This window comes from Centruroides vittatus, unplaced genomic scaffold (genome assembly GCF_030686945.1).
Source record: "Centruroides vittatus isolate TY-2023 unplaced genomic scaffold, ASM3068694v2 contig_943, whole genome shotgun sequence".
In the NCBI taxonomy this organism is placed as follows: Eukaryota; Metazoa; Arthropoda; class Arachnida; order Scorpiones; family Buthidae; genus Centruroides; species Centruroides vittatus.
Window position 1 is genome coordinate 868865 of NW_027122626.1, and position 16530 is coordinate 885394.

General features: G+C 32.3%; 2 protein-coding genes across 2 annotated transcripts in view; one reads left to right on the plus strand and one right to left on the minus strand.

Moving 5' to 3' along the window:
* LOC136985018 (SMC5-SMC6 complex localization factor protein 1-like) overlaps positions 1 to 16530 on the minus strand; it is a 386884-nt gene that overhangs the window by 263863 nt on the left and 106491 nt on the right. The window lies entirely within an intron of this gene.
* LIMK1 (LIM domain kinase 1) overlaps positions 5943 to 16530 on the plus strand; it is a 40909-nt gene continuing 30321 nt past the window's right edge. Inside the window, exons 1-2 of the mRNA XM_067282206.1 lie at positions 5943 to 6002; positions 6104 to 6200. Coding sequence (XP_067138307.1) covers positions 5945 to 6002; positions 6104 to 6200 — 155 coding nt within the window. The 5' untranslated portion in view covers positions 5943 to 5944. The remainder of the gene's footprint in view (positions 6003 to 6103; positions 6201 to 16530) is intronic.

The following is a 16530-nucleotide window of genomic DNA, read 5'->3' on the forward strand; positions in this document are numbered from 1 at the left end:
TGCGTTTCATATTGCTGTTTGTACTTTCTTGTCAAAATTACGTGAGGAGACTTTTGGGGTTTCCTGTTTTTCATTTAATAAGTTTTAAAAAGCTATTTTTGATTTTGATTTGTTTTCTAAGATATTTATTTTTATAAAGAAAGTTAAATTGTTTATTTCATAATTTTTATGGTATATTTGATCTTAATCATGATTTTTTAATTTAAATAAAAATTTTGAATTGCAGTCACTTGAATTCCGGCTTAGATGATCCCTATACACTTAGTCGGAACCTCCTCCCCTAAGCTTTCCATACCACATCTCAATTTTCATTTATCTAACTCAGTTCTCGATATTAACGAAGGACAGACAGCAGACAAACAGTATGCAATTTGAAAATTGTAACCCGATAAGTATTAATACATTTATAATACCTTGAAACTTATAAATTCTTCAAACCATTTTTAATGCTAAACTGTGTTTTTTTTCTATTTTAAACTCACATTTAATAAATACAGTAAGATCCCCCTTAACGCGGGGGATTCGTTCCTAGACGACAAAGCGCTAAGCGAAACAGCGGGACCATTTTAACATAGAGTAAATAGGGATAGGGGAACACGCGACTAAAAAATAAGTAAATTTTACTATAATTTTAAGTTATTTTTATATAAATTTTTGCATGATAATATATGTTAAATAACACATAAATATATGCGCACAGAAATGTAAAGTTAATTTTTTGTGACGAAGGTCCTGGCTCTTCTGAAACTCTTGTTTTTTGCCATGAAGTCGTGTAGTTTCATTGGTCGCTTTCTTTTTCTTTCCTTAAGCAAATGTCGGTAGCGGAAGATCGCATCCGAAATGCCTCATTTTGCTTTGGCACTCCTATCAAACTCTGGATCATTCGATACAATTTGATCAACGATTTCGGTTATCGTTACCAAACTTTTACAAAGGAAAACTGTAGAGACAATTTTTGGGTTCTTCGTCTTCAGAATCTCTATTTTCCAGTTCTACACGAATTCCTTGTTCTGCCAGTTCTTGAAGGTCGTCGTTGGTAAGGCTCTTACCAGAAACCTGCAGTAACTCCCCGATATCCTGCTCGTCTACATCTCCTGTATCTATTAAGTTAACAATTTTGTCAACCTAACAATGCAGCAATAGGCTCTTCTCGATGAGAATTCTTGGATACCTTCAGCCATAACTTCTTCCGCACTCCGTTCATGAATTTATCAGTTAAGCGAAGTCGATATATTTCTTATGGCATCCGTGATGTTATATTTTTTCCAAAATTGCACAAAACGAGCATAGGTTTAAGAGAAGTACAGCGCTAAGACGAATTGCCACTTTTTGCTGATTGGTTCGTGTTTGGGAATAATTGTATTATATACGAATCAATGAAATACCGCATTCATTTGAATCAGCGTAAATTTTGAGCGTTTTTTAGGCGTCAAGCAGGCGTTATATTTAATCAGCGTTAAGCGGGGTCTTACTGTATTATCGAATTTATTTGAGAAATTTGGAAAAACGCATCACTATCTCTCGTCAAAATCGATGATATTATAGTATAAATATTGATAGTAAGTTGATAGGCTGCAAGGCCATAGTCCCCGAAGGGTCTAAAAGAACACCAATGATTCAGTGCCGCCACGAATAGCTAAGTGCTGAAGTTAGTGCCAAGAGGCTGTTAGTAGGAAGACTTATAACTACTTTTCAATTACAATATAATAAAATTATGTGGTGTTATCTGTGACATTTTGTTGTAAAAATTTTCTATATTTTTAACTGTTATGGGATGGAAAAATGCATAATTTTAATGGCAATAATCAGTTTAAAAAAGGAAATTAAATACTAATAATGTATGACATGACATTAAGTGGAGATATGACACATATAGTGTATATTCTCTTGAAGTACAGTATCCTATTAAAACGCAATGAAAAACGCAAAAAAACCGCATCTGCGCCTGTAAATCTTGCAGGTGGCTTTCTCTTAACACTTTCTTTGTTAACACTACCATTGTTAACACTTTCATTGTTACGTAACACTTCCATTGTTGACAGATTCCCTCCCGAAGTTGCATTTCGTCGTTAACTTAAGACGATTTATGGGAGAAACGATGCACTTAAGAAATTCGTAGGAGGAAGACGTTTCAGATGGAATTCAAACAAAACTTTTAAAATTCGAAAAGCCATTTTCTAAATAAATGGCTTAGACTTGTAAAACACCAGCAATAATCGCGCAGAATTTTGGTACAGTATAAATAGAAGCGAAAAGCACTGTACTATTCAGGTTCGCGGTGGTCGGATCTGGAGCGCGCAACGCGCCGCCGTCTGTACCGTCACGAGCTGTGGTAGGCCTAGGCTGTCTTCAGTAACGCAGCGCACTTAGGTTAGTCTTAGATGGCAGAGCTAAGGGTGCGACTATGCAGACGCGAATTTAGAGCGAGCGATTTAGTTTTCGCAAAGGAAAACCCTGCACAGGCGAGAAGAGAGAAATAAGGCTGGCGAGAGCGAATTTCTGGTTCTCGCACATATATGACAGGTTTTGATATTTATCGCGTCTCGCCTCTTCTCGCCACATATTCTCGCTCGCTCGCGTCTGCATAGTCGCAGCCTAAGAATAGATAAAAGGGTTCAGCATAGCTAGGAATTCTGCGTTACTGAACACGGCTCCCGGGTTTGCACCACCGGTGTGTTCTTTTTTATTTTTTTTTAATATTGTTTCATATGTCATTTGTAGTTACATAATTCAGATGTTTCAAGAGCATATAATTTTTAATAGTATAGTGCAATTTTTTCACACAAACCATTCATATATGTAAATGAGAATGTTCCTTCAAGTGTTTCTTCGCTCTACACTCGTTCGACCAATTGCTACGAAACTCGGAAGTTAGGTTCACATACAGATAATGTCGAACATCGCATTCCAAAATATCTATAGAGGTGGTGCACGTGACGTCACATGACTCCGCTTACTTATACAGGCGCCGTATTGGTTGCTGATTTCACGTTACCCTGCTTGATCACTTTATTACGTCAACGTGGAAGAAAGGAATTTTATTGTTTTTGCAGCCGATTTAATAGGTAATGATTTGATAAAATATAAAGAGAAAACGGTAAAAGTTCAGTTTTAATACATGGCGCATTTTTTCCTAATTTTGCTTTCTTAAGAGACCTCCCTAGTAGACGTGTCCTAAACAGATACACCCTCTTGCACCCCTCTCGCTATGTCACTGTTATGTTCTAGTAAATATAATTTTATGTATATATATATATATATATATAAATTAGATAGGCCTACTGTAATTAAATAAATATAAACAATATAAATATATAATTAGAAAATAAAATAAAAGTTTATCAGAATTTATTTAAATGACAAATAAGAGGCACAATGAGAGTGTAGCAAGGGCACGAAGGATACAAGTAATCCTCTTGCCTTGCCCCTGGCACTTGCACCCGTTTACAGAAATGCGGAAAAAAGAGAAAAAATATAACAATATAATTGGAATTTTATTTTATTCGTAAATGCACAAAGTAATCTTTTAGTGGACTACAAAGTTTTGTTAATTTTGCTAAATAAAACTAATTTTGCCTAATTAATTTTAATCACTTTGTTGAACCGAAATAAATTCTGCCAGCGCTACTGAACATAGCAAGAGACGGCCGGATGGCCGAGCGGTCAAGGTTAGCAGCCTACCGCCCTGGGGGACCCGGGATCGAATCCGGACGGGTCGAGAAATCCCCAGGAATTTTTCGGGGGGTGGTCCGTCCGGATATGTCGGTCCCCGTCCCTCACCACCCGGCCGCCCCATTGTGGGCCTGGCCGAACCCATAATGGGCTTGCTATAAGAGGCCCTCTTAGTGCCCACTGGGCGGAAAGAGTTACAAAAAAAAAAAAAAAAAAAAAAAAAAAAAGAACATAGCAAGAATTATGAAAACTATCATGTCGTCAAGTAATTCTTTCCAGTAGTCAATATTCTCATTGAAAATAGTGTAACTAGCTATTCAAGTTATATCTAGTTTGTAAAGGCCAATGACTCGATAGAAACAACGTGCAATAAAAATCAGTACTGTAATTTCCGTGTAAAGTTTGGAAACTCTTATTCTTATCGATATTCCCCCTCAATTAGTTGATTATAGAACTATAAACAGAATTAATTGTTGTAAAAGTCAAGTGAACTTGTAAGTTTTCCAACAAACTTATTTCAAGAGAATGAATTTTAAAAATTCAGCAACGAGTTGCTAAACTTTCCCGGCAACATTAGGTGACGCCATCTGTTATCATATTTTATTAAAACACTTTTTATATTTTTAACTTTTATAAAATGGCACAAAAGCTTAATTTTGAGGGTAGAGATGAGCTTTATTTAAAAAAAAAAAAAAACTGTAAATAGTAATAATGAGTAAAATCTTCATTAAGTCAAACCCTACTCGAGATAAGATACGATCCCCTCTATCTCCACATCATGTGACCTTTAATTAACCACCAAAAGTTAATAACATCAATTCTCTAATACAAAATTTGCAAAATTCCTTCTTGTAAAATTTCAGAAAATTTCGACAAAATGGACAAGAATTATTAAGCTTGAAAGAGGGTGACTAAAAACGTGCCCCCCACACATAAACATCCATACATACAGAAAACACCCGATTTTTTTTTTCTTTTTTTTTTTTAATTTCGCGACGTTTCAAGGTTCCTTGAGTCCAAAAATGTAAAATCTTCGGTGGGGGGGTCATTTTTTTACCGATCGCCATACTTTTTCTTGTTACATATAACAACCAGGATAGTAAAACTAAAACTGAATGTATGGAAATTTGTATGTATTAAGTCTGCAAAAATTATATGAATTTTTTTTTTTTTTAATATTTGTATTTAGTCTTCAATATTGTATTTTTAAAAATTATTATATTTCATTTTAGCCTAGATTATTTATTTTCAGCAAACAAATGTTGACATAAGGAATAGTTTTGATAATCGTCTATTAATAATAATCTACTGCGTGTACGATAATAGTTTTCTTTAAAAAGAACAAAACAAACGCATATAATCAGTTCGTTTCAAAGATTTTTAATCTGCAAATTCACAAGCGTTTTCGCATTAAGAGGAATTTTTATGAAGAAATAAATTAAAACACTTTGTTTTTTGCATTATGGTTAGTACGATTAAAAGCATTATGATAATTGATATAGTGACTGTATGTTTCAAAAAGTCACGTGAATATGAATTTACATGGATACGTAGTTAGTCGTAGTACAGTACATTGGAATGTCCTTTATGCAACAGACAATCGCGTGCGTCTAAATTTACAGCTAAAACGATAAATAAATCTTTTTATGTATAATATAATACAATAAAAAACCTTGAAAATAATTTCTATGCGGTTTTTAAAATTTAGAATTATCTGAAAATATTTCAGTTCATATAAATTTTATTAGAAATTAGCAAATGAGCCCGGCGCTGCTGGGGCAAACGATTTGGATGATTTGGTAAATTTAATACGTTTGGAAATTAAGTTATTACTATCAAAAACAAAAAATCGCATCTAAAATAGTACAGTAGAAGCCGTTCCTCAGGTCAAGCCGCAAGGGAATTTCCAAAAATCCCATCTTAGTATGCATTCTCATGGCGTACCCTACTAAAACGTAGTTAAAAAACAAACAAAATAATAAATAAATTTATTATCTCAGATAAACGGAAAACGATAATCCCATTATTCAAGAATATTTGCAATTAAATTCTAGAAAATTTCTATAAAAAAATTTCTGATAAATTATAACAAAAAAACAATTACAACTTTTATTATAAAATTTTTATATTAATATTTCTCAAAAAATTCTAAGAATTTTAAAAATATCATTGTATATATATACTATTTTCAACATTAAAATAACGAAAAAATAAATAAATAAATAAAAATAAAAATTCTAAACTTCAAACTGAAGTTTCGAGATGTCAATTTATGATATCAATACGCATGCGCGAGAAACAATATGGTGGCAGTATGGAGGAAGTTTATGGTTAGTTTGTAAATTGAAATAATTAATTTACGCTTATCGTTATTGTTACTTTATATATTGTTAATTACGTAACGTTATATATCGAATTTCTTAAATTGTAGACGACGAATCGATGGTGTGTTCTGGTTGTCTGAATGTAATAGAGGATGACGAATTTCTACATGCATTAGATCATGATTGGCATAGCGATTGCTTCAGGTTAGTAATACACAAAATTAATTTCCTGTGTTTCTGTAGTGTCACTCGATGTAATTAACACCCGGCTTGTATTATTGTCTGTAAATTCGATACGCTTCGAGTTTTATTTATAAAAATGTATTGTTAATATTTCATTTTTAAAAGATGACGTTAAAGAAACGTAATTATTTGTTAATATCTTCAATTGAATTTTTAAATCTTAAGTAATTTCGAAATATCCTTCTGGTTTTCGTTTAATCTGGAAAAATGTGATTAATGTCTTTATCAAATGCCTTTCTGTAGAATTAAGAAGATATTTTCAAAACAAATTTAGTATTCATTTTAAAACATTGTTTTTTGAAGATTGTTCAATTGTTCATTATAAATATTGTACCAAAATCAATGAAGTTTATGATTAAATGTAAATGTAATTTTATGAGAACATTTTTTACGGAATTAATTATGATCCATATTTTATAGATGTACAATATAAATTTTTTTTTTTTAAGTTTAAGCGATCTGAATTTAACTTGTTGAATTGAAAATGTAAATTATATCAAGTTTGTTGTTTGTTAAATAGTTTGATTAAATTTGATGTGAAAATGATCTGTTTTGTTTGAATGTACGGTAGTCTCGCTAGTCCGAACACTGCTAATTTGAACGTGTTTCGGTCGGTGGAGAGGATATTTTTTTAGTTCACAAAATATATGTTTTTTTGTAGTTTCAAGTTGAATTTAAATGGTATTAATGGTACAAAAAGATTTAGAATCCCACAAAAAAAAATTGTATTGTATTGTAGTACACTATTACAATTACTACCCCTCCCATCTGTTTGCCCCTGATGTTTACTTTGAAGATCCAGGTGATCGTCTCATGTTTAGGATTTACACTGATGTTCCAAGATGGGTGACAAAGTGGGTGCCGCTTTTGCAGTTTACTCCGACTTAGGCCGCTAGCTTCACGACGTTTGCTTTCATCTAGGTACACACTGCTCAATAGCACAGGCAGACACTTTAGCTATTTATATGAGCTTAATTCCTGTAGCGTAGCGAGGGGGGTGCAAGAGGGTGTATCATGCACCAGGTGCCACTTGCAGAGGGGTGCCCAAATGGTCTCCAAGACAATCTATATGTGTTTCTGGAGGGGGAGAGGGGTGCCAATAAAGTGTTGGGCTCCAGTTATGCCTCGGGCGCCAGTTATGTTCACTACGCCACTGCTTAATTCACATTAGGTGTAGGAAGGACAAAAGAGGCTACCTACACTATCGCATTTATTCCAACAGTAGGCTAGTTTTACACAGGATTGAGAAGTCTGATAGCCACTTAAAACTTGTCCATGTCATACACCACATTCTCAGATACTTAGACAACAACATTAGAATAGATTTCCAATGGGTCCGGGTCATGCTTGGCAACAAGACCACTGACCATCTTGCCAAACAAGCTGCAAAGTCTTTGGTCACTAGTACTTTCAGTTACATTCCTGCCTTGTACATCAACAGTCACATCAAGAAGCAAATCTTCATTCTCTGGCAATACAGCTGGGACCATGACATCACTGGTAGGCTCACCTACACTTCTATCCCCAAGGTTGATACTACTGCAATCCTTTGCCATTTTTTTTCCTAGTTACACTCTCACTCAGCTACTTACAGGACATGGAAACTTTAAGCAATACTTGCATAGATTTAACCTTGGGGACAATCCACAATGAAATTATGGTATTCAGGAGGACCAAACACCACTTCACTTAGTTTTTTGCTGGAATAGGTACAAACACATTAGGGATAGTTTAATGAGAGCTGCTATTCTTGAAGGGTACAACTGGCCTTGCAACCCACACCGACTCATTCACACGCTTACAATGTTTCATCATTTACTCTCATTCATATTCCTTAAGCCCTGGTCACACTATGCGATTTCCAGCTGCGTGGGTGACTGCAACCATGACAGCTGTTCCCGTTAACTAGTAATCCCCCCTCAAAAACCGGCGCGACTGCAACTGCAATTAGAAACAAAAAGTTTGTTCTACTCACGACAGTTGCAAACGCACATCCAATCAGAAAACATCTTTGTGCCACGTCATACTTTGTGTTGTTGTATATTTGTCAACATATCTTGATTATAACATTTGTATTAACTCAGTTTCAGTACATTTAAATGCTATATTTGATATAAATCAAATCTGAATTTACAAAAGTTATTGTTGGATTTATTTTAAAAAGTTTGATTACAATTGAATAAAATAAATGCTTATATAAAAGAAAAAAATATATCGATTATAAATGAATTAAATCATTCAAGCTTTCTTCTAAACAACACTTACCCTCAAATATTCACTTTTATAAGATTGATAAATAGCATCCAAAACTTCTGGGATAATGACTGATATCGAATTATGGGCCACTCTAAATTGGTATGCCAAACTACAAAACGTTTTGCCTAAATTATATATAAGTATAAATTATATTCATACAGATATATCCCCTATAACCTTCGGCATCCAAAAGCCTTAATTCATTCGTCAACTGGTGAAAGCACAATTGTTTAGCCCGATTGATTTTCATTTCACCAAGTTTTAACCCAGCATGAACGTTTTTTCTTATTTTTCCCTTCGTATATTCTCGCCAACTCTAACAAAATTATCACCTTTTATCTTTTATTCATTCCAGAAAAAAAACTGCTTGCCATTTTAATAATAATAAAAAAAGAAAAAAGCTAAAATTCTGTAAATAATCTGAAGTGAAACGTAAAATGTCAGTAAATTCAAGAAAGAAGTCAAAGACAAGCTACTGTAATTTTATTTGTTTATTATAGGGTCATGTGTTTCTGAGTTGCATTGCCAGCGAAAATGTATGACCACAACTCGCACATATTGCAGTTGCGGTCACCTGCACAGCTGGAAATCGCATGGTGTGTCCTGTGCTTTGGTGGGGTTCTTGAGAGCACTCACTCCAGGGGCACAGATGGCAATTAGCTTTCCTGTGCTTTGTTTCAACTGTCATTATATAGCTGCCTTTAACTTTGTATTTTAAATTAATTTTTTTCATTATCTTTTCAGTCTAAATTTGGTTAGTTTAAGTTAGTCCTAGTTGTAAGTTAGATTAGGGACTCGTAGCTTAGTTTCTGGTTAGGTTATGGTAGGTTAGTTTAGTTAGTAAGTTAATGTTTAAAAAAATAATAATAAAATAAATAAAAAAAATTAAAATTAAACAAAAGAAAAAGAGAAGATTTTGGGGTCTTGCTTATTTGTCTTCTGTTGGTCCATTTGTGTTGTCTAGTTCGTCATTGTGCTCGTTTGTTTTCACACTGTCTGTCTAGCTGTTAATACTATTAAGATTCATACTTGCATTCAGTTTATTAGTATTAAGTAGATATAAGTCTTCCTACTAACAGCCACTACTTCCTACACACTTTTCTACATTCAGGTTTTCTTTTAGACCCTTTGGGGACTACAGCCTTGCAGCCTAAAAACTGCACACCAACATCAAATGTAGAGTAACCATATGTATGCTGTTCAGAGGGATCTTACCTTTCTCTGCTGTCTATCTCCTCTTCCTCCTTCCTCCCCCTTTCCCTTACCTTCTTTTCCACTGGCTTGTACACAAATACCTTGTGTACAGCTGATTGTCTTTCATCTATGTATGTATGTAGTATTGTATTAATATTGTACAAAATTAATAAATCAGTGTTTGACATGGCCTATTAAAATAGCAGATCTATACTGTACACACACAAAAACAGAAACAAAAGTCATTGATGGTGTTGGATCTATATAAACCGGACCTGTTTTACTGCTTGTTTCTGCATTATTTCAATCATTCAGCTAATCTAAACAGGACTCGGTCTCAATTAGTTCAGACTAGTGGTACTCTACTGTAATTAGGTTTAGTTAAATTAAGGATCGGGACTGTCTAGAGCGGCTATTCCCAAACTTTTTTGAACTACCATTCGATACCAACCTGTTTTCTCTTGTGTAAGAAAGGCTTGGAAATATTCTTAGAAAAGTTTTTCTATGAATCTCACACTTTGTGTCCTTACCACTTGTTCTCCACTTTGGAAGCCATTAAATGCAATTTTTCTTCCTAACTGGTTTAATGGAAGAAAGAGAAAGGTTGTCAGTGACCCCAACCCTCTTCTATGGTCACCATTTGGTCAGGGCCCACCAGTGGCCAAGTGGTTCTGTTTCCTGAACACTGGGAGTTCAGTCGTGGGTTCACGCCTAACGAGGACAGGCTGGCCACATGGCGTTTTCTGGGTTTTCTCCACATCTGTAATGCCTGAATAAGGGGCCAGTCAACCCTTAAAAAGACCTCCTGGAAGGCATTTCCTCCTAGGCAGGTCACCCGAGTGTTATGTTGCCATAACTTAATAAAACAGTTTGTTTTATTAAGTGGGCACCAGAGGATCCTGCCTCTGGTGCCCCCTTTTCTTTTTGCACCTAGATTTAATCATCACTCTAGGAGGTGGTCATGCTCTCTTTGGAAACCACTGGTTCTAGAGGAAGGGAGCTAGAAATATTTTCCTGGACTCAAACAAAAATTATGGTTCCATGCGGTTGCTACCACTATAAATGAATATTTTTATTAACAAAAGATAAAATCTTTAAGACTGTTTTTATTAATACAGAAACATTTAATATATTTTATTTTGTAAAAAAATTGCAAAAGGGACCTGTTTTAATCCTTAATCCCATACAAGCTCTTGACAGTCTTGCTTATGATATGCTTTTTGTATATCTATTATTTCAATAATTGTTTTTAATAAGATTTTATTGTAATAAAGCATATATCATTTTAAAAATTACATATATTTAAATATTGATAAGATGAGTCAGAGGAAGTTTACTTATGTACTAAAATATTGTAACAAAAATTATTTGTTACATTGCTTTAACAAATATGTTATGTCAGACTGAAATAAATTGTGCATAAATTTGTATTTAATTGTATTTAATAGATATTTTTAAAATGCAATGTTTTTTTTTTATTTATTAATTTAATTATTCATTGCATATATGATTTTTTTAAAAATTTGTTTTATATTTTAAATTTTCAGTGTTCGATAATTAAATTTTGTGATTGTGTTCATTATAAATATTTAAATGCATATGTAAATAACATTTAGATAGCCAATATTCATGACTGCTGACTAATCCAATTGCTTCCTTTCACAAAATGATTCTGCATTTAAAAGAAAATTTTATATTTTGTAAATCATTTCTCATTTTTATAGTGATGAATAAATGTTAAATTTTGTTCTGTGCCAAATAAAAATGCAATTGAAATTGTTTTGCAAATTAGTAAACAAAGATATGATAACAATACTGTTCAATAACAAAAAAGTTTATTTGTAAGTAATTATATTTTAGTTACTTTGTTTTTTAACTTTTATTATGATCTGAGGATTTACTTGTTACACTACCTATTATCTCAAAACTTCCTATCTTAGTTATTAATGTGTCATGATGATAATACATTCTATAAAACCAATGAAATTATAACTGTCAATTTTATAAAAATATTCATGAATTCAATAATAATAGGAATGACTTGTATTAGTTTTTGTTAAAAAAAATTATTAACTTCTAAATACTTTTGCTTGTCTGTGATTAATGAATGTATCTTGATGTGGTCTAAATTTGGCAAATTTTCAGACCTATCACACCTTGTAGGTCAAGTGATGAAAACTGAGTTATAGATCAGATTCAAATAATATATGCTTTTATTGACATTGGAAATGCATTTCAGACTTACAATCCCTCATCAGTCCAACCATCTTGCATAGATGGCTAAAATTATATAATACAGACAAATTTTACTTTTTACTGAATTGTCAGTTACATAAGGTTTAAATAATTATAAGACTTGTAAACTGTACCTATAAACAGAATTTCTGGCATATATATAATATGATGATCCTGCTCTTAACAACAATTGTTACCCAGAGACTGCACATTTATCTATTTAATGTAGACAATATTTACAAAAATTTTAACTAAAATTTCTTTACAAATAATTTTAGCTTACACTTATATAATTTTCTTACCTCCTAAATAACAGATTTTAAAAGAAAAGACCAACAAGTATAAAAAATTTAATTGTACACAATACTAGTTAATAGCATTACAGATAATACAATGATCCTGTTTTCAACGGAATTATTTAACTGACAACTATATTCCTATTTTAATATTGGACATATTAACAAGGAAATCTTTAACAAAATTAATATTAACCAACAGTTATATAATTTCTTACCTCTTAAATAACAGATGTTTAGAGGAAAGGGAACTGGTGATAACACACGAGTAAAAAAGGTTCACAGAATAGTTAAAAGTGTAGTTGATTAAAAGATTGAGTAAAATTTTTCTTTGGCTGTGCACAAGGGTTGATTAATCTTATAAATTTAGTTGATTTGTTAAAGATAATAATGCCTCCCGAAGTTTCATGTGGGGCTACCAGGATTCTGGTAGTTGATATCTAATATTATAGTTTATTTTAGTATCTTTATGTAATTTAATTACTGTATTTCTATGCATTCATACCATTTTCTTTTTTATGCTTTTTACTGAATTTTTTAAAATTTCACATTCATTATTACAAAGAATTGAGACAGCTGAATTTTTGCTATTTTGTTATATGGAATTAACATGTTCTTTAAATCTAACTTGAAATTTTCATTTTCTTTCCTCACATAGATGTATACAGGTACATTCAAACCTGTATACTAATCCTTCTGTCTGCCATATATCTAATTCAGTCTGATTTTATATGTCTGTTTATTTTTTCTGCTATTTTAGGAGTAATGTAAGGTCATAATTCTTTAGTTTTGTTTTGATTTTTTTGAAAATCTCTAATATATTTTGATTTAACTATTTTTGATGTATTAATTTGTATTTTACTAGTCTTTAGAATTTGAGACTGATTTCACCAAGTGTTTAATTTTTTGTAATCATTCATTAAATATGTTTTTAAGACTTCTTTTATTTCTTTTTCCTGATCATCAGGCAAAGTTGTTCTAGTCTTAATTTTTTATATTGTCATGAGGTATGTATTTTTCTTTATATATGTAGGGATTTCTGAGTAATAATTAATTACTTTTCGAATTTCAGCCAACAATTGTTATATGTTCTAATTTATGAATTTTTTTGCTTTTTGTATTTCTGTGATTTCAGTTTTTGTAATTGTTATTGACAGTCAAATATTGATAAGTAGCTAGTTAACAAAAATTGTATTTTTTATGAGTTTTGTTTTAACTGTTATTAATTAGTTTATTTTTGTACATATTATCTGTGTATTTAAAAGACAATTTGAAAGGGAATGTGAGTTATGCAATGGACAGGTTCTATGCCAATTTTAAATTGTAATTAAGAACATGTGCTTATGGAGCAACCAGTGATCAATAGTTGTGGGATACATGGGGAGGCAGGTTATTCAAAAGTTTTATTTTTGTTCTAGCAATTTTTGTTTTGTATGTCATTGCAAGTTATATGCCATTATGGGTGACATACATGAAAATGTGGTGGTAATATAATCAAATATTCAGTTAGTATTATTTGTTAGAAAAACGATAAATCATAAATCATAGTATGACTTAAATATTACACTAATATCTTTAGAATACAAAAATATAACAGCCTAATTAACAAGAAACAAGAAGTTTTTATTTCAAAAAATTTGAAATGTGTTGTTTTGGAATATGGAAGTTTAAGAAGTAATCAATGTTGTTATATAAATGCTTAAGAGTAACAAAATTTCAAATATGATTACTAAAGACTGGATTGTGTGTGTTTAAAATTGCACTATATGCACTTACATATGAATATAAAAATGCTGGATACGTGGATTGCTATATGCATGTTAAAATGCTTAAATAAGCATTATGCATGTTAAAAGCACTAGTAATATACACTGAAATTTGAATGTTGAAATGTATATGTACTTCATTTCTGTCTGCAAGCAAATCTTATATTCTTTACATCATTACTGTCTATTATGTTACATTTTTAGGTGGAAGGGGATGAATGTGCAACATCAGGTTATATCATAATTTTCAAATCAATTATGTTACATAACATTTATTAGAATAATGTTTCATATAAATGTACAATCAAGTCAATTATGAATAAAATTACATGCTCAGTAAAATTTTATAACTGTATCTAACCAATCGCTATTCAATTTATTTCTATGCAGTTGTTTATAAGATATTTCATTATGTCTAGGTTAACTTAATTTCTCTTATTCTCTAGTTATGTCACTGATCTAGTCTGTATATTTTTGTTTATAGCCTTGTAAAAATGATGATAGATAAGTAACTACTTTTATTATAATTAATTATAGTTTAGTGCCAAAGCTGATAGTAATGTTTTGTTCCAAACTGATATCATGAACATCGCTAAAATTAGTGTCTGTGCAACCAGAACTAACTTGTATCAATTTGCTGTTTTGGTTTGTCTTGGTGCTTCATTTTGCACTGGATTGCACTGTTGATCAATATATTGGATCTAAATAACTGTACATACTTTCTTAGCAATTCAGCATTAATTTTTTGCTCTTTTACTCATATTGATATAATGGAAACTTTTCTGTGCCTGTTCCATATGCAGAAGTTTTACTACTTTATTTAAGGAATTCTCTCTCTTATATTTAATTAAACATTATATTTACATAATGTTTTGAAAGAGTTAAATTTAACATTTAAAATTAATAAATATAACATTTACAATAATTTTACCAATTAAGTCAAAGGATTTTGAGAATTTGAAAAATAAGAGTTCCACAGCAATGCAAAATTTGTGGGACTTTAATTAGACAGTTCAAATTTAAGCATTTGAATTTTTCACATTCATCTGTGATTGATGGTGAAGCGATATTTGAAGATATTTTCCACTTGAACTGTGTGTATGTACAAAAATGATCTACTGCATAGATAGCAGAAGCAGTCTATAGATTATTTGAAAAAAAGGCACATGCAATCACACAAACAAGCTGTAAAGTTTATGAAGTACTTGTTTAGTCCTGAAAATGGTCATATCTGCAAAATATGCAATAAAAATAATAGATGCTTATAGTATGGGTTTTTAAAAATTCATATAAAATATGAGTGAAGATCCTTACGTAATCCGTCACGATCTTTACGATGAATCGTCTCGAGTTGGGTTTTGTGACTCGAGAATGTCCGTAAGATGGTTCGAGGAAAGCTACACCTCCACACTCAACAAGTAAATATATACAGTTTATTTACACAACAAATATTTACAAGATGTACAATGTTCGACAACATTACATACGCTATGCTACAAAGATATAGTATCTCACATCGACTTGTCTATTGGGGACTGTTAAACTTTGGGGAATTCAGGTCGCCTTTCCGGAGTTGGCTCAACTATACAGCCTGTCCAGTCTCCGCACTTACCCGTCCCTGAGATCGTTGTCAGGGGAGAACACTCTCTCTACGCTCAGCGGGCTGTCCAAGTGCCTGAGACTACCGTATTATCAGTCTCTTGCCCTTCTCCCCGTTTCTCCGCCACCCTTCCAATTTAAGGGATTCTACGGCGACAACTTGCGGCCAATCAGGTTCTTCTTCTCCCCTGGGAGCTTCCAAAGACGTCCGCCCTGCGCCCGACGACGTAGCTTACATTCGCGTTTGTCCCTTGTTTACATTTTTTTCCCAAGCCGGCTGACACGTGGCAAACACATTGACCCCTAAACGGAGGCGCTACTCCTTTGATCTTTCCGGCTGTTTATGGCTCCAACGCCAGGTGGGTCCAATTATCTCTGTCGTGTGGCTTTTCGACTTAGGACGCTAAAAGCGGACCTTTACAATATGAATTATCAGAAAACTGTAATTTTATCCATTTGGACTTAAATCATGTTTATATTGAGGTTTCAACATCGTAGCATTTAAGGAAAAAATGCACGTCAGTACAAATGATTACCAAGTAGCTGAAATAATTGAAAATGCTTGTTTCTTGGTTTATATTGTTAATTTTTTTTATCTATTGCACAATATTAATAAGTTTATTTTAACATTCTCTGCTTGAGAAACAATTATTGTACTAGATACTAAAAACAGGAAATGTAAATATTGTGCAAAAATAATATTGAATTGCTTTTGAAGAAAAATATTCATGATAAACATTTTATTGTAACAGAAATACCTTACAAATAAATGCATTATCAATTGAATGAAGCAATTGGTGGCATTTACGGTAAAACTGTTCTATCTACGTAATGATTTCTCTAGGGATAGGATTTTTTTAGCAAAACAGATTATACATTAATGACTAAATCTATAACAGTACAGTTTAGCATAAGCAGCTAACTTACCATTAAACTTTCAATAAA